At 41.5% G+C, this 19,618-nt stretch overlaps 2 protein-coding genes across 3 annotated transcripts; both read left to right on the top strand.

Annotated features, from left to right (window-relative positions):
* Positions 1 to 3,562: 3,562 nt before the first annotated feature.
* Positions 3,563 to 7,164, top strand: LOC107637019 (P-loop containing nucleoside triphosphate hydrolases superfamily protein). 2 transcript variants are annotated; one of them, XM_088501908.1, is made up of 2 exons: positions 3,563 to 6,047; positions 6,555 to 7,164. In XM_088501908.1, exon 1 carries the CDS (start codon positions 3,766 to 3,768, stop codon positions 5,935 to 5,937), a length of 2,172 nt encoding a protein of 723 aa, XP_088358034.1. In that variant the 5' UTR covers positions 3,563 to 3,765; the 3' UTR covers positions 5,938 to 6,047; positions 6,555 to 7,164. The 2 variants fall into 2 exon arrangements, with proteins under 2 accessions (XP_088358034.1, XP_016195964.3); XM_016340478.3 differs by having other exon boundaries at positions 6,549 to 7,164.
* A 3,083-nt stretch (positions 7,165 to 10,247) lies between these two features.
* On the top strand, positions 10,248 to 11,813 carry LOC148578575 (uncharacterized). The gene has a single exon (XM_088503105.1). It carries the CDS (start codon positions 10,248 to 10,250, stop codon positions 11,811 to 11,813), a length of 1,566 nt encoding a protein of 521 aa, XP_088359231.1.
* The last annotated feature ends 7,805 nt before the right edge of the window (positions 11,814 to 19,618 follow it).

Here is a 19,618-nt window from a genome sequence, read left to right as displayed (position 1 = left end):
CTCAAAAGTTTCGGTAAAGATTTTTTAGATGCTAATGAGGCAAATGATGATTTTTAATTAATTTTAAAAAATTGTTTAATGTTCTATTTTATATTCATAAGTTTATAAAAATATAAATTTTCTAGAATTTGAACTAAAACACAAAAGTTAGATTTCTATTCTTATTCGTTTTGTTTTTTTTTTTATATTTTATTTGAATTTAAACGGGAGTATTTTTTATTAAAATTTATATTTTAAAGTTAATATAGAATAAATAATCTGTATCAATATTAAATCAAATAAACTAAATTCAATTTATATATACAGAAATAATAAATCGAATCAATTAGTTTCGATTTACTATTATTGATTCGATTTACATTAAAAAAAAATGTAAATCGAATTTAGTTAATTCGATTTACATAAAGATAAAATTGGACATATATATAAATCATTTTCTTTTATGACATTAGAGTTAATATTCAAAATGACCTCTGAAATTTGATCTCCAATCTAATTTAACCCTCGAATTTTAATTGACCCGAATTATACCCTGAAATTTTAACGCGTGCCTCAAGTTGACCCTTCCGTCCATTTCCGTCACTCGAAAGCTGACCTGGCACAATTCAACGACGTCGTTTTGCTATTTGTTCCAAAACGACGTCATTTTACTCTCCCACCTCTTCTTCCTCCTTCTCAAGTAGCCATGGCTTGGGTACTGCTTTGAGTTTCAAAAATCTCAGGTATGGTCTTATCCTCAACTTTAGACTCATCTCTTCTTCTTTTTTTATTCTCCCTCCGTATAGCCGTTAAATCCATCACTCGTGCTCTCTCCTTTTTTCCATGGCTTCTCTCCAACCCATTTTCAGTGATCAAGTAATTATCATTACCTTCATCTACACACGCATGAGCAACTACTTCATTCACAACAACAACCATAACCTCTTTTACTTCCTCCATTTCACTTCAAACTGATTCTTAATTATTATTATTATTATTATTATTATTATTATTATTGAAAAAGAAACTACAGAATGGGGGGATAGGATTCCAATACAACACTACAACATCAACTCACCCTTTTCTTTCATCAAGAGTCCCCTCCACATTCTCAAAGCCGTCGACACCAGAACCATTACCCCCTCCCCCATTGACCACATTGCCGCCCTCACCTCAGATCCTAGCGCCCCCACCTCATACCCCGACACATACGATTCTGCCGTTAGCGTCGTGAGTGCTGCTCCACTTTTTTTTTACTTTCTCTGCATTGTATTCACAAATAGAAAATAAGAAAGCTTTTCATGTGATTGAAGTGACTAATTCAGATGCTGATTATTTCGGCCAAGACAAAATGGATAAGAGAAAGAACAAGAAGATACAGTATAAGGAGGAGGAGGAGAAAGAGGGGGGTGACGAACGGTGCATATCGGTGCAGTGACCAAGGTTGCACAACCAAGAAAGAGATGGCAACGATTACGAATACGCCGGTGATGAAAAGATGTTGCAGGAGCTTTTTGTTGATTTGTTTGGATTTGGCACCATGAAAATTTGACCCCATTTCAGTGATGAAGGAACAGGGAATTGAAATTTTAAAAATCGACGTCGTTTTTCTTGTGCCACTGCTAAATGTCAACTAAATTTGTCACGTTATTTTTTTGATAACGGGACGAAAAGGTCAATTTGAGACACACGTTAAAATTTTAGGATATAATTTAGGTCAATTAAAAATTCGAAAATTAAATTAAATCACGAGTCAAATTTCAAGAACTATTTTAAATATTAATTCTATTTATATAATATTGATGTTCATCATCTAGTTTATTTGTATTATATATCCTCATATTAAGTATGCAACGAACATATAAATCACAGGTTCACAACATTACAACTTGATCTCAGTATGCAGTTTTTCCTATGCATATATATTCATCAACTAGGAAAATCAAGCAGCTTCAAAATATTATATTAGGGATTTAGAAGCTACCAAAAACATTTAAATGCAAAACAGTATCAATCTATTATCAACAAAAAATAAATAAATAAATAAATAAATAAATAAATTAATTAATTAATTAATTAAAAATTAGAAAAAAAACCCAAGTTTTCATTCATACTTTTTCAACCTTCCAAATACTAGATCTAAGCAGCAGTGACATTATTCGAACAACAATAAGTATAAATGTAAGTAATTATATTTAATGGAAACCAAATTTAAGTATAATAGGTAATTATAGAAAATATATGTTAAAAAAAATTTACGGGTATATTTATTCTTTTTATAGAAAAGATTTGGTTTTTTTTTTAATTAAAATTACAAAAATTAATCTTTTTTAATAATTTTGTTAATAATTTTTTTTTTAAAAATTAAATCTTTTTAAAAGTAGTTTAATGCCAGTTTGGCTAAACTTTTTAAATAAATTCTTTTGAAAAAAGAGTTTAAAATATAAGGATTTTTATTAATAATAACTTTTAAATAAGTTATTTTGTATTTGGAAAGTTATTATAGAAGTCCTTGTTTTAAAGTTGTGCATTAAATAAGAGTAATAAAATAGTTTTTGAAAATAGGAGAAATCACATTTTTTAACTTCTTCAAAAGCTCTTAAATAACTTTTTAAAAAGTTAAAAATTTATCTAAAAAATTATACCAAACACTATTAATATAACTTTTTATAAGTCAAAAGCTAAAAAAAAAAAAATAGCTTTTGAAATTTTTCAAACGAATCTAAAATTATTTTCTCATATGATTACTTCTTAATCATACTTATAACATAATACATTGTGTGATTTAGAGCTTATTAGAGAATAAAATCACAACTCACAAGACGAATCACAAGCATAGCAGCATAAGCAATTAGGTAGCGTTTGTTTTGAATTACTGACACAGAGATTGTGAGACTGAGACTCAGTATCGTGTTTGTTAGTTCAGAGACTGGTACTAAAATTTCTGTCTCTGTTTCTAAAATTTTAGTATTCAGTACTTCCAAAAAGTAGGAACACAGGAGACTGAAATTTTTAGAGATGGAGACTGAAACTTTAATAACATTTTATACCTAAAATACTTTCATTTCAATTAATTAATTTCAATTTTACCCTTTGTGCAAATTAAATTAGAGTTTTATTCTTGTTTTAATTCCTGTCTCCCATTTTGTACCAAACAGAATACTGAGATTTATTTCAATCCCTGTCTCTTAGTCTCTGTCTCTCAGTCTCAGTCTTTTCGTCTCTATCTCTTCACCAAACGCTAAAAATTAAGAGGTAACGGGGCAAGTTATTTTTTGTTTTTTGTTTTCTATAATATCTCCCAACCTTATAGGTCAAAAACTAATTCGTCACAGATTTGAGCTTCATTTAAGAGTCTGTCGTTGGCCAATGAATTGCTGCATATACAAGAGTGGGCTGACCACACAACCAAGTTAGTTGGTAACGAGGCAAGTTAATCAAAAACCATCCTGTATGTTTTTTCTTTTTTTTTTGTCCAACATCATTTTTTAATGGACTTTAAAAGCTACATGGACCCAAATGGCAATATATGCTTTCTGTTATAAAATGGGCCTGAGCTCTGTACCTTTCAGAAATCAAACCAAAAAAAAAAGGAGGAGAAGAAAATGGAAAGGGAGGGCGAAAGGATTGAGACTGAAAGAACATAGAAGGAAGAGTGTGGAATCTTTGATCGTCGGTGTTGAGCTACTCTTGTCTTGTGGTGTGTTCTCTTGTCCCCTCCTGCAATTAACCAAGCGATCCCTTTTCCTCTTTTTCTGTTACTTCATAGGAGCACAGCCAACTGCTATGAAACCCTCAATCGATGACGTCAACTTACCCCCCGCCGCCGCCACCAACTCCACCGCACCATCCAAGCCTGTCTTCCTTACCAAAGCCCAGCGCGAGCAATTGGCACTCCAGCGCCGTCAGGAGGAAATCGCCAACCAGAAGCGCCGCCAAGAGCAGCTCCTTTCTCGTAATCGACCTTCCTCCGATTCCGCGGCCGATTCCAAACCCTCCGCTGACTCCGACCGGCGTGACCGCGACCGTGACAGGGACAGGGATAGGGATAGGGACAGGGACAGAGACCGCGAACGAGAACGAGAACGGGAACGGGAACGGGAGCGCGATAGGGCACGCGATCGGGACCGCGAGGCGGAGCGACGGAACCGAGAGAGGGAGCGCGAAGAGGAAAGTAGGGCTCGGGAACGAGCACGGTTGGAGAAATTGGCGGAGCGGGAGCGCGAGAAGGAGCTCGAATCCATCAAAGAACAGTACCTTGGTTCGAAGAAGCCGAAGAAGCGCGTGATCAAGCCCAGCGAGAAGTTCCGTTTCTCCTTCGACTGGGAGAACACCGAGGACACATCTCGCGACATGAACTCCCTCTATCAGAACCCTCACGAGGCTCAGCTCCTCTTCGGCCGCGGCTTCCGCGCCGGCATGGACCGCCGCGAGCAGAAGAAGCTCGCCGCCAAGAACGAGAAGGAGATGCGCGAGCAGATCCGTCGCAAGGACGGCGTCGAGGAGAAGCCCGAGGAGGCCGATGCCCAGCGCCGCAAGGAGGCTGCTGCCGACCTCTACGACACCTTCGACATGAGGGTTGACCGCCATTGGAGCGAGAAAAAGCTTGAGGAAATGACGGAGAGGGATTGGCGTATCTTCAGGGAGGACTACAACATCTCCTACAAGGGTTCCAAGATACCTCGCCCCATGCGGAGCTGGGTAGAGAGCAAGCTCAGCAATGAGCTTCTGAAGGCGGTGGAGAAGGCTGGGTACAAGACCCCTTCCCCCATTCAGATGGCTGCAATTCCCCTTGGCTTGCAGCAGCGTGATGTCATTGGCATTGCCGAGACCGGTTCCGGTAAGACTGCTGCTTTTGTTCTTCCCATGTTGAGTTACATTACTAGGCTTCCCCCCATGAGTGAGGAGAATGAGGCTGAGGGTCCCTATGCTGTTGTTATGGCTCCGACTCGCGAGCTTGCCCAGCAGATTGAGGATGAGACTGTTAAGTTTGCTCAATATCTGGGTATTAAGGTTGTCTCCATTGTTGGTGGTCAGTCCATTGAGGAACAAGGGTTTAAGATTAGGCAAGGCTGTGAGATTGTCATTGCTACTCCAGGTCGTTTGATAGATTGTTTAGAGCGGCGATATGCTGTGCTGAACCAATGCAATTATGTTGTTCTTGATGAGGCGGATCGCATGATTGATATGGGTTTTGAGCCACAGGTGATGGGTGTCTTGGATGCCATGCCTTCCAGCAACTTGAAACCTGAGAATGAAGATGAGGAGCTTGATGAGAAGAAGATTTATAGGACCACTTATATGTTCAGTGCCACCATGCCTCCGGCAGTGGAGAGGCTTGCTAGGAAGTATCTGAGGAATCCTGTTGTGGTGACCATTGGCACTGCCGGAAAGGCAACTGACTTGATCAGCCAACATGTGATAATGATGAAGGAATCTGAGAAATTCCATAAGCTTCAAAGGTTGCTTGATGAGCTTAATGACAAGACGGCAATTGTGTTTGTTAACACCAAGAAGAATGCGGATATGGTTGCCAAGAATTTGGACAAGGAAGGGTATCGTGTGACTACATTGCATGGAGGGAAGTCGCAGGAGCAGAGAGAGATTAGTCTAGAAGGGTTTAGGACCAAGAGATACAATGTTCTTGTTGCCACAGATGTTGCTGGACGTGGTATTGACATACCCGATGTGGCTCATGTGATAAACTATGATATGCCTGGGAACATTGAAATGTACACGCACCGCATTGGGCGTACTGGTCGTGCAGGAAAGACTGGTGTGGCAACAACATTCCTCACTCTTCAGGACACTGATGTCTTCTATGACCTCAAACAGATGCTTATTCAAAGCAACAGCCCTGTTCCACCTGAATTGGCAAGGCACGAAGCCTCCAAGTTCAAGCCAGGGACTATTCCCGACAGACCACCTAGACGAAATGACACTGTGTTTGCACATTAGACAACTTTTTTGGCTTCATGGGAATCCGCTTTGCAGGTCATACGAGGTTTTGTTCAGCAATGAGCATGAGCATGAGCATGAGCATTTTGCGGGTCTTGTATAAAATTTAGGTACAACAGACTTTTTATTCTGTTATTGTTGTTATTATTGTATCTGTATTCAACTTAGCAAGAGCTCAGAGTTATTATCCTGCTTATTATTTCTAACAGGAATGGGTAATTTTAGATGAGGACCACAACTTATTTTTGCTCCTTGGTTTTAATTTTTGTCATCAGATTCTTGTGCTACAAACGTTGCTGTCTTATTTTTAATATCTGTTACCACTTGTTATATATGTTTTGGTTCTGGACTTCTGGTCAAGACTTAAAACCAGCATCTGAAAATATGATTATGTCAAAGTATGAACGGGCTATAGTTGTGTGCGCCTAAAATACTAACCATTTTGTGTTGCGCGTGGTTCAGTTTTGGTTAATTTCACTTTTTTTTCCCCTCGGCTATTAACCCATTACGTGTTACTCCATTGCCCCAGTTTTATTTTTTGGTGCGTGTTAATTTGCCGTGAAACTGCAAGCCAACTTTCTGATTTCGTTACTACTGTCTTCTTTGTGAAGTTTCAGAGGTTAGAGTAACACAATTCACCCCTTAGGAAGCGTTCACTTCAGCATGTACAAGTTATACACACTGGGAAATAATATTCGCGAAACGTTTGATGAATTGCATGTATGTGAGCCCTTGACCCTGTTAGGGAAGCATGAAAACTTACTATTTACTATAATGCCATGGATCCACAAGGAACGGCGAATGAGAAAATAACCAGAGTTTCCATCATTTGCACTAAAGAGATCATCAATCTGTCACAATACTAATTATGCAAAAGTCCTCAAAATAAACATATTTGCAAGCAACGGCCACCGGCAAATGATGTTGATGCAGAACATGTCTCAACTCTCAAGTACAGCACAGTCCACTTATAAGCTACTGTTTCTGTGACATCCATTGAGGCTCATCCTAGTAAATTAGTTCAACCAGTGGAACAAATAACTTCACTGCATTTCAAAGATGCATCCAATATTTTTGTTGTAGAGTAATGATTTCTAGCCTGAATTGTTTCTAAAAGAAATAAACAAATAAAGTTTCCGTTCAAGATTGTGTTTTTCTTGTTCTAAAATCTAAACTGATGTTGACTGTTATGATAATGATGTGGAGACTGGTGGGTTTACATCACAATATTCAGTAGAGTACACAAGTACTGCTGCTACTATGTTAGATGAATACTAAGGCATCGCAAGAAATGCATCCCTTCCCTCGTTTGACTCAGTAACAAGATAACAGAAGAGCATAAGAAGCCACTGCGGCGCTGCCAAGCCAATGAGAGAATCTCATGCCATACATATATTTAAGACAAACTTGTCATCTACTCCGACAAGAAAGCCCATTGTTGTTTCAGGACATTCCGTACGTACACTTCTGTGTTTCTTTGTATCATCATAATTATTTGATTCAACTACATCGAACATATTACATATGATGTACTTGGGTATGCATAAAACTCTTTATATTAAATACTACTAAGTACTAACATATAATATAGGAAGCTTCTCTTTGGAACACTTGAAAATTTTCGTTTTCTAGAATGTTAATGTGCCAATAATTTTAACTATTGATCTCTATTATATATATATATATACCACTCGTAAAGGTTGAGCTGGTACTTGTAAAGGTTGAGGATCACCTTGCATCATTTGGACGTTTACTAGTATTTGGGATTGTATCTCTTGTAAAGCAATCATACTTTGTCTATGAAGATAATGTATTCTTCTAACACGTTGAATACGCTTATTCCTATAACTTTCTCTAACATTTTTTATTGATTTTGTAGTTTTAGTATGTTGTAACAACTTTTTGGTTCTGATTATTTTTTTGTTTATCTTTTTTATTTCTACTTTTAGTTCTGAACAATTATTAATCTTCTTATTTTCATTTTTCTTCTAACAAGCTTCAAAGAAGTAAGTCTTTTTTAAAACTCTTTCATGTTATAAGAATAGAAATAATAATTAAGAAATTATAAAAAAAGAAAGCATAAGATAGTAAGCTTACAGAGATGAACTTGTACTATTATTGCTTGCAAAGTTGATACAAATTTGAAGATGATTACAAATATTTGGAGAAGTTTATGAAGTAAGAAGATATAGAAGTAGAGAGAGTTCTTGAGCTTTCAAGTTTTTTATTGATTGGGAATGAACGAGGCCTTTGGTATTTATAGACCCCAAATGATTACTATTTGACTACTATTTTTCGACAGTACTATTTGCTTTTACTGTTTGCCGACATTTATTGTTTTGCCGACATTTACTGTTTGCTTCTTTTTTTTTTTTACTGAGATCATTTTCTTTATGATTGGATTTTTTTCATTGATTTCATATACAGTTTTTACTACATTTCAAATGGGTCTTCGGAGTCTTGATAGTAATGAGGCGGGCTGGACTGGACCTCTTTGTCTTCTCCAAGAGGTACGGCTTGTATTGCTGGTAGAGAGCTTTGGATATCTTCCTCTGAGGTTGCTGCTGCTAGGGCTGCCATAATTTGTCGCTTCTGCACTAAGAATTAGGTCTCTTTTTATAAGCTATTTGCTCATTGGTGGTGCTTGAAGCTGTTATTGCTGGACGCTTTTGTGATGTTGTTAACCATTGATCAATAGCTGCTTTTCTTAGCAAATTTATATCATATTTGTTCCACCACTTTATTTTTATTGTTCTTACCAAATATTGTATGCTTGGACATTCTTCATATGCGGCTGAATCATATTCCCAAGTTATAATCCAGCTTATTCCCATAGCTGCTATAGATGAAATGAATTTGTATTCTTGTAAGAATGATGACTTGCTTTTAAAGTATTCATATGCTAGGCTGGCTTCTTTTGGGAAGAAGACTTCTATCGGTCTAAAATTCTAGAACCATGATTAGAACCATTTGAAAAATTGTAATGATATCCCTTTCTGAACCAAATGAACCAAGAATGGGGACTTGGTGATAGGAATAAGATATGATTCCATGCTTCTTAGTAATCATAATAGGTATAGCTTTGAGGTTCAAATTTTAAAGAGAAGCTTTTGGACTGATATGGGGGTAATTCCCACTCTTGTAGAGATAATATTTTCATAATTTTTATTTTTAAATAAATGGGCTGTTTGGTGTTGGGATCTCTATAATGTGTCAATTCAATAGATCCAGTGTCCAATAATATGAATTCATAGAATTTTTGGGTTTTTTGTGGGTTAATAGGAATATAATGGAAAGTATTTGGAAAAATAGTCTTGTATAGGATTTTCCTATCTTTTTTGAACCACTCTTTTTCGATGGTTAATATTCTGATAGGATTAGGTTTTTCATTGTAAGAAAACTGTTCTTTCAAGGATTGAGTGTTATAGAGGTCTGATGGTTGCAATAATGTGAATTTATTATTAGTAGTAATTAAAGAGCTCTTAGAAGGTGATGATGATGATGATACTTTTACAACCTATGACATAGTCATAAGTCTTAATGATAATGATTTTGCTGGTATAGGAGTAATAGGCAATTTTCTTTCTTTTATTTGGTCAAAAAGTTGACCATAATCTTCACTGGAGGCTGATTTTTGATCCATTCTTTCCCTGCAAAAATTCTCTAGTAAGAAAGTTAGGAAGTGAATTTAATTCTCCTTTTATATGTTCAATAGTGTTACGGCCTGGCTCAGAACCCCTACGGGTCGGCCCGACCCGGATGCCACCCGGTCCGGATATACACCCCGCAACCGACCCGGACACGCGTCCAGGATAGCTCATGAGCAGCTGTGGGACAACGTCCCTAGAAACATGGGCCTGTTCTCATCGGGCCCACCTCTGACAGGTATATAAGGGGAAGACTTGCTCTTTCCCCGAGGTACGTCACATATCACACTACCCTTTCCGCCTACACATTTACTGACAAGAGCGTCGGAGTGTCTTTGCAGGTGGCACCCCCCTTTTTCCACACGAAGTACTCGGGACCTCGCGTATCGTTGACCGGCAGTCCACGACTTGACGAGCCCCTACCATCATCCTGGATCACTACCCGAACCGTCCGATAACCGACCTACCGAACATTGGCGCCGTCTGTGGGGAGTCGTCCATGGACTTCGTGCTAGTAGAAACGGAAGCAAACCGCGAGGCCGTGCCCGGAGGCGACGCCGCCGGGACGGGAGCCCGACAACATCCGAGATCCCCCCGAGGGACGCAACCCAGGCGCACGAGAGACGCCCCTTCGGGGGGACTGGCGACAACCACGCCAGAATAATGCAAGAGTTACGCCATAGAATGCAAGACTTAGAGCGCCGGTTAGCAGACAGAGAACGCGACCAGCGCACCCCAGAGCAGAGTTACTCCCGATCTCGCTCCAGGAGTCGCTCCAGACGCACGCCTAGCCCACATGCAGAATCCGAAAGCGCCGGCGAAAGGGGGCGCGCGAGAAGACATCGTGACCCTTTCATTTATGCCAGAGGTGAAAGGCAACTTACCATGAACCGCGGGGACGAGGACACTCGTCGGGAAAGCGACGAGGGAAGAACGACGGGAACACGGGGACCCGTCATAATGGGAGCGACCCCATTCCACCGTTCCATACTCGAGGTCCGGTTGCCAAAACATTTTGACAAGCCAACGGACATGAGGTATGATGGAATGCAAGACCCCCTGGAGCATCTGACGGCCTTCGAGGCAAGGATGGACTTAGAAGGAGTAGGAGATGAGGTAAGGTGTCGCGCCTTCCCGGTCACCCTGGCGGGACCGGCAATACGGTGGTTCAATAACCTCCCGCAGGGCTCGGTGACCCAGTTCTCCGACATCAGCCATGCCTTCCTGGCTCAGTTCACAACCAGGATCGCCAAAGCCAAGCACCCGATCAACTTGCTAGAGGTGACCCAAAGAACTGGGGAGCCGACCAGGAAGTACTTGGATTGCTTCAATGATGAGTGCTTGGAAATCGACGGGTTGACGGACTCGGTAGCGAGTCTATGTTTGACGAATGGGCTCCTAAATGACGACTTCAGGAAGCACCTTACCACGAGACCAGTTTGGACAATGCAGGAGATCCAGTGCGTGGCTAAAGAGTACATCAACGACGAGGAAGTCATCCGGGTTGTGGCTGCCAATAAACGACAACCCCCCCCCCACAACCAAACCCGGCACTACGATGGTGGAGAAAGACAAAAGGAACACGCTAGGGACGGCGGTTCGAGCAAGACGACAAAACCATTCCCTCGAGTCGGGAAATTCACCAATTACACCCCCCTCGCGGCACCGATCACGGAAGTCTACCAACAGATAGCAGAGAAGGGGATACTGTCGAAACCCCGACCTCTGAAGGACAGGACGGGGGGAAACAAGAGCCTCTACTGCGAATATCACAAGGGATACGGGCACCAAACCCAAGACTGCTTCGACCTGAAAGACGCCCTGGAGCAGGCAATCAGGGACGGAAAACTTGCCGACTTCTCCCATCTTATAAGAGAGCCGAGGAGACGCAATCGGGATCAGAAAAGCGAAAACAGGTTCCGGGCGACAAGACGACGCCAAGAACCAGAGGGAGACAACCACGGTCTCACGGTGGTGAACGTAGTAACAGCGAGGAACTCCGCCCCAAGATCAAAATCGGCACAGAAAAAAGATGCCAAGGTCCTCGCGGTCTCCTCCTCGTCTGCCAGAAGTCCCCAGGGACTCCCATCCATCTCCTTCGGCCCCGAAGACCAATGGTTCGACGAGGTGCCGAAAAGTCCCCCCATGGTCATCACGGCCAGGGTTGGAACCGACCTTGTCAAGCGGATCCTGGTGGATACGGGAGCAGACTCGAACATCATGTTTTGAAACGTTTTTGATGCCCTGGGACTACGAGACGCCGATCTGGTGACCCACCAGCACGGTGTGGTAGGGTTGGGAGACTGACGATTTGGATTTTTGACGGTTTAGAATTTCACAAGTGAAATCTCGTTGCAAGTATAGTTTCTAAACCAATCACTAATCCTTTCATACAAAAAGTTGTTTGTCACTAAAACAAACCCCTAAAATTTATAAACCGAAGTATTGGACCTCGGGTCGTTCTCCCTAGGAATTACAATAAAGTGTCTTGTTATTGATTATGAGTTATTTTGGGGTTTTGGATGAGGGGCATGAAAAGTAAATGGCAATGGAAATAAACTAACTACTATAAAAGCTCTTGGCAAGATATGAGAACTAGAAGTCCTATCCTAGTTATCCTTCTCAATTGTGATGAGAATTGTTCATTGCTACCACTTAGTCAACCCTTACTAAAGAAAGGAAAGTCAAGTGGATGAATTGACTTGAGCCACAAGTCCTAGCCAACTCCCAAGGAGAGACTAGCCTCAGTGCACTCCAAACCAATTAGCAATCTCTCCAATTATCAATCAACAAGGGAATTAGATAACTCAAGTGTCACTAATTACTCTACCTAAGCCAAGAGGAACAAAATCTACACTAAGATCCAACCAAGCATTTCATCAAACACTTGGAAGGCACAAAAGAAAAGTATAGTCAATCACAACAAGAATGAATTCTAGCTACAATTGAATGTAAAGAATTAACAACAACAATCAAGGAAATCACAATTATCATGAATTACCTCAAATTGCATTATTGAAAGAAAACCAAGGAACAACAATATATCCAAAACAAAATGAAGAATTACAATTATTAAAGCACACAACTAGAAAGAGGAAGAAGAGAAGATTAAGAATTGGTGAATGAAAAGTGAATCAAAGCATGAGTTAAACCTAGATCTAAGAAGAGAGATTAACCTAAACCTAATCCTAATCCTAGAGAGAAGAGAGAGCTTCTCTCTCTAGAAACTAACTACAAAGCTAAAACTAAGCTAATTATATCTAACTTCTAAAGTATGAAAAGTATGAAAAATCCTAAGTGATAATGATGCCTTCCCCTTAATCCTTCATCCTTTTATTCCTTTCCTTTAGCAATTTGGCGCCAAAAATGGGTTCAGAAACCCTCTCAAATCGCCAGGCACGTGTTGCATTAATGAGGTCATGTGCCAGCATCGGCGCGTGCGCGCATGGTACGCGTGCGCGTCCCTGGTCGATTCTGTAATGTGCGCGCGAGCGCCTTGTGCGCGTGCGCGTGCATGGCTGACTTTGCTTCTTTGACTTTTTATGCTTCTCTCCACTTGTATGCTTCCTTCCTTGCTTCCTTTGATCCATGCCTAGCCTATTCCAACCTGAGTTTACTAGCAAACACATCAAGGCACCTTATGGAATCAAACAGAAACTAGAATTCACCAAAATAAGGCTTAAAAAGCATGTTTTTACACTTAAGCACAATCATGGAAGAGATAACAAAACCATACTAATTCTTAGGCTAAATGTGACAAAAGGTTATCAAAATGTTCTAAATTCAAGGCAAAACAAACCGACAAATTGGGGTTTGTCAACCTCCCCACACTTAAGCCTTAGCATGTCCTCATGCTAAAATAAGAAGGAACTAAGGGGTATGGCATTTATTGAATGCAACTAAACTATGTGAGTCCTATCTAAATGCAACTATCTAAAGCAATTGGAAATGCTTAGTTCAAACAAATCAATTCCCAAGAGAGCATGTGTAAGTACAAGAGCTAAGTAATAAGGACCAAGTCCAAACCACAATTGTATTGAATTGTTAAAAAGGAGTTTAAACTTGCAAGAATATAGATAATGTGGGTGAACACATGTGATTGAACTTTTGAACCCTCACCGGATGTGTATCCGCTCTATTCGCTCAAGTGTTTAAGGGTTAATTCACTCAATTCTCTTCCAATCATGTTTTCCAAAATTTGATTTTCTTCTAACAATCAACATTTATTCAATGCATGCATACATTCATCATGAGGTCTTTCATTTAGGTCGTAATGGGGTTAGGGTCAAGGTAGGATCATTTATGGTCAAGTGGGCTAGGATTTGAATCTTTGATTAGCATAGACTTTCCCGCCTAACCTAATTAATGACCTATACAAATGCGAGCTATTCGAACTACCCATTCTTCACTTTTTCTTACATACTCATGCATTTTTTTTTTATTTGATTCACAACACTTATGCATTGATTCCTTTTTATTGACTTCACTTTGGGGCATTTTGTCCCCTTTTATTTTTTTTCTCTTTTCTTTTTTTTTTTTCTCTTTTTTTTTCTTTCATTTTATTTTTTTTTTCTTTTCATCATTTTTTTTTCTTTTATATATATATATTTTTTTCTTCTTTCAAGCTAAATACAAGAACATCAATGCATAAGGTCTCTACATTTGATTAATACATGAATATGTGCCCAATTCCTAAACATAAAAGTGTATTGCCCCTTTTTATCCCATCCAATGTTCCCAAGCCTCACCAACTTTGAATAATAAAGCACTCTCACTAGCCTAAGCCAATCAAGGATCCAAACAAGGACTTTTCATTGGTTTTCCGCCTTGGGCTTGTAATGAGCTAAAATAAGAATGAGTTGGTTAAGCATAGGCTCAAAATTGGCTAACAATGGAGAGTAAAAGGTTGGCTATTTGGGTAAGTGACAAATGAAATAATGGCCTCAATCATATAAATGCACAAACACAAGAAATAAACGGATATATAGAATCAAGCAAATTAAGGATCACAATCATGGAAAGAGAACAATTTCACACAAGAATGGGAAATAAATGGTTATAAAATGTAACCACATCAATAGGCTCAAGTCTCACAAGCTTGTGTTCTCAATTCAATACATGCTTCACAAGGTATGAAATTCAAGCAAGTTTCAAAAATTTTTTTTTCAATCAATTGGGTTAATGCCCTATATTTAAACTTCTTGAAAAATCTCAATGTTTGACTAAGCATTGTTGTGATTGAAAAGTTCAAAAATTTTCTTAGTTCACCCTTTTTCTTTTTCACTTAGAATCAATATAATATGCAAAAAGGGTGCCTATGTTTTACTTAAAACATGATTTCTAATCACAACCGCAAACTAAAAACAAAGATAAACAAAATGTATAAAGAAGAATCCACTAAAAGTACGGAATCTATCATCCAAAAGATCTAAAAATATCCAAAAGCATCCAATAATATCTAGAAGCATCAAAATGTCTAAAATCCAGAATAAGCAATAAAAGTATCCAAAGCAAACTAGAAATGCAAATGCATCAAAATATATATAAGGATGTGCAAAATGAGATAACTAGGCCGAAAAAAAGTTCACCGGTTCCCAAATAATGCTACCGGTGCCCTCCCCACACTTAAAACCAAGCATCGTCCTCGATGCTAAACCGGAGGATCAGTGGGAGGTACAACGATAGGCTCTGGCTCTGACTGTGGCTGTGGGACCGGCTGAGTCTCCTGTGTCTGAGGTGGTGCCGCCATGTGTGCTGGCTCTGTAGCGTCAGGGGCATCCTGCTGAGCTGGTGCCTCCGCGCCCTCCTCCTGATGATCCTGCTCATCGGAGGCCGGAGAATCGGGAAGCGGAGGTAGCTCGGCGCCCAGAGAGATAAGGGCCTGGTCCATCCGATCCAAACGGCGTCTGACATGGTGTCGCTCTCGCTCTAAGAACCGGAAGAGGCGCTGGACCAGGAGATAGGTAGGCTCAGGTGCTGCTGGGGGGTCTGTAGATGGCGAAGGAGCTGCGACTGTAGAGGAGGATGGGGCAGCTGCAGGGGCTGGTGGTGAAGGTGTCCCTATGACAGCCCTAGCCCGAGAGCGGCGGCTAGCAGGTGGCTTCTCGTGCACCCAAACACCCCAGGGGATAGTAATCTCCCTGTCATCTGCATCAGCTGGTGGTGGTCGCACATCATCATCTGACCACGGGACATCAGCCAGGGCTGCCATACTCGTGACCAATGTAGGAAACGGAAGTAGGCCACGAATATGCGCCCGCCACATGCACTGTCGGATAAGTCTAGGGAAGGAGACATCCTTCCCTTCCATAACACACCCGATCAGCAGAAGCATCTCCATGGGGACCTCAGAAAAGTGGGTGGTAGGCAGGACGTAGTGGGCGAAGATCATTTGCCAAGTCCTGGCCTCCCTAGTCAAATGAGTGAATAACATCCCCTTTGGCTTGGTGTTGCCCGCATCCATAACCCAAGAAGCCTCCGGTATCCCAATCACGCGCCGAAGCGCCTCATAATCAAAAGTCATGGTATGGATGGCTATCTCAGCCTGATGATGGGCACACTGGTCATGCGGGATGTATCGGCAATGTAATGCCTCCCCAATGGCGGCCTCGGTGAGCATAATCTCTCTGCCCCTCAGCTGAACTGAATCCAAGGTCGGACGGAAGAAGTTGCAGTAGAATTCCTTCACCCAAGAGATATTAATGTCACCCAAATCCCGGTCAACAAAGTCAATACCTAACTCAAGGATCCGACCATTAATGCGCCGTCTCACATCATTAGGTAGGAGCAACTTCTTCTCAATATTTAGCTTCGTGGTTCGATACCTAGAGAACCGAAGCTCACAGTAGAGATTGGGGAATTTGCCAGGATTGGTAGAAGGCAACTGCTGGTTCTCTTTATCCTCGTCCTGCAATGGATTCCTAGCATAGTTCTTGTAGATGGAAGGAATGGAGGGGGTAGAGTGTTTTCTCTTTTTAGAGGCGGTGGCTATGGCCTTGCCTTTATCCGACATCCTGAAAAAAAATGTGAGAGAATATATAAAACATTTAGCATGTAACAAAGAAGACATGTTCAGGATACCATTATCAAAGAGCAATCATGATGTTGCACTGAATATGTAAAAGTGAACAAGTAAGCATAAGTGACTGAACCAAAACCGTAATCCTCATGAAAGGTAACACCTCATATGCAAAAGGCACTAATATCATCATATTCATGAAAGAATTGTTAAAGAGGGTTAAAGGTGAGTGTAAGTAAAATGGTGAAAGAAATCAGTGGGATAGAAAAGTGGATTAGTGATATGATGATATATAGGCTCAATTGGACGAGAAATTGCGGTTCATGTTCACGATGATTGTGCAAATCCGGGAAGCCAAAAAAAGGAACAGAAATTTGCCCAAAACTGAAATAAAGATCAAAATGAAACTAATTGCCTTGAAAATCGGGCAGCATTTCGGCTTAAAATTGGACGTTCCCGGATAGCAGAATAGCACAAACAGTAAGAAAGCAGCATCAATTAAGCACAGCAGCAGTGGTACAGCATTCAGGCAACAAGAAGTGCATAAAAAGCAGTCCAAAAGCAGCATACAACAGTCAAACAGACAAACGGCAAGTAAGCACATACGGAGCACTTATCAGGCCTAGAATCCTCTATCCAGTCCTAGCTACCTAACCGCAAGTATTTCTAACTAATCCTAACATACAACATTTGAATTTAGCTAACTAACATGCAATTCTAGGAACGAACATGAATGAACAAATAAAAAGGAAAAATAGAAAAGAATTAACAGAAATGGAGCAGGAACCTGGGAGCCGGGAAAAACTGAAAACGGGAAAGGGGGGAAACGACGATAGAGCAGCAGAGACAGATTGGCACCGCTGTGAACAGTGGCGCGGTGGTTCGAGAGGCTGAAGGGCGGAGGGACGGCGATGGTGAGAGGGTGAGTCGGTCAGAGGAGTAAGAGAGAAGGGAAGAGAGAGAGAGGAAGGCGGTGATGGTGGCGCGGAGGCGGAGGCGATGGCGCGGTGGGATTTCGGCCGGGAGGAGGAAGAGAGGAGTGAGAGAGAGAGAGAATGGGTGGTGGTGAGAGGGGGAAGAGAAGGTGATGATAAGGGAGGGCGAGTCGCCGGTGGTGAAGATGGCGCGGCGGCGGAGGCGGTGCTGCTGCTGCGATGACAGACGGGGCGAGGAGAAGAAGATGGAGGTTGGGGGGGATGGGTTGCGCGACTGCGCAGTGTGCTTCGCGAGCTAGGGTTATCCCGATTTTTGAATTGGCGCGCGCGCGCACCTTGCGCGTCCGCGCCCATTGATAGAATGTGGTCCCTACGCGTGCGCGTACAACGCGCTTAAGCGGGGATGAGCAGAAAGAGGAAAGAACGCGTGCGCGTACCGTGCGCGCACGCGTGCATGGAGTTGGGCCAGGGGCTTAGAGTTGGCCCAACGCATGCCTAACTCTCTGGAGAATGGCCTGGGAGTCGCGCCACGAGGTTTGCGCGCACGCGGCATAGACGCGTCCGCGTGAATTGAGGGGGATGGAGATCCACGCGTGAGCGTACAGTGCGCGCACGCGTACATGAGATTGGGCCTTAGGCTTAGAATGGGCTTGAGGCATGCCCAACTCTCTGGTCCATGGCCTAGTTTGGTGGCACCGCGCAAGGACGCGCGCGCGGCAAGTGCGCGTCCGCGTACATTGACGAATTTGTGAAATGGCGCGCTGGCGCGATGCGTGCGCTCACGCAGATGGGGTTGGGCCTGGGGCCTAGAGTTAGCCCAGAAATGGCTTAACTCTCTGGGGTTTGGCCCAATCATCTGCAGCAGCAAATCGGCGCGGACGCGGCAGGTGCGCGTCCGCGCAAACTTCCAGGATCTAACAGTCGGCGCGCCCGCACGTAGTGCGCGTCTGCGCCCCTCCTTGGTTTTTTTTTTTTTGCTGGGGCTCCCCTTAGTGTTCACAACTCTTATTCACTCAACCATCATAGAATTCACAAAAAATGCGATTTTTGATATTATTCATCTACTACTAAACACAACATGCATGTGACTAAGCTAACAATTAAATTAAACAAATTTGTATGAAACATCTGCCTACAATGGTAACTCAAATCACTTATTAGGCAAATTTAAAAGGGAATGGAAAGAGTTTACCATGGTGGGGTGTCTCCCACCTAGCACTTTTAGTTTAAGTCCTTAAGTTGGACATTTTGAGATGCTTATTGTCATGGTGGCTTATGTTTGTACTCATCCTTGAATCTCCAAGGATCTTTGCTCCTCAATTGGTTGACAGAATTTCCAACCATATTCATTAAACTTGGGCAAAGTTCTACCCAAGATATGAGTCCCCATAGTTGGTCTTTACATAGCGAACCGGGATCCCATATCTTATCTTCACACCCGTCTTCGATTCGATCTTCGTACATTTTCTTTCCGGGTGGTTGACATGTAGAATTCTCAAAGAAGCTTCCAAACAACTTCCGAGACCCATGCAATTTGGTTCTACACCAACCATTGTTCTCGAATGTTGAGCTTACAACCATCATGAGCTTAGAATGATGTTTCCAACCACTGCACAACTCTCTTATACTTTTAACTCCACAAAGAGCTCTAAGTTGACCATCATTTTCAATTAAACCATATTCAAGTGAGAAATTAAAGCTAAGGGATAAGAGTTTTACCCACTTGAATGTTGTATTGAGTGGTGACTTGGGAAGGGAGGCTTCCCCACACTTAGACCATGCAAGGTTTACTTCCTTGTGCTCTTCTTTAGTTGTTTCCACCTCTTCACAATTCCCTTCACTTTCAACCTCATCTTCTTTGTTACGTGGCTTGGTGTTATCTTCAAGAGCTTCTTCTTGTTCAATGAGAGCCGATTCAACTTTGGATAGAAATTCATTGATGAACAAGGTCATCTCTTGATCGACCTCCTCATATTCTTCAATTTCAATATACACCATGCCAACGTTTTCCTCTTGGTAGCTCTCTTTCTCATTGCTCACCAAGGGTATGGGAGGTTGTGCACACTCGTTTATACTTTCAA

Source organism: Arachis ipaensis, chromosome B1 (genome assembly GCF_059453495.1).
Source record: "Arachis ipaensis isolate K30076 ecotype BB chromosome B1, ASM5945349v1, whole genome shotgun sequence".
NCBI lineage: Eukaryota > Viridiplantae > Streptophyta > Magnoliopsida > Fabales > Fabaceae > Arachis > Arachis ipaensis.
Note: the sequence above shows the minus strand (reverse complement) of the source record. Positions and strands in the feature narration are given on the sequence as shown.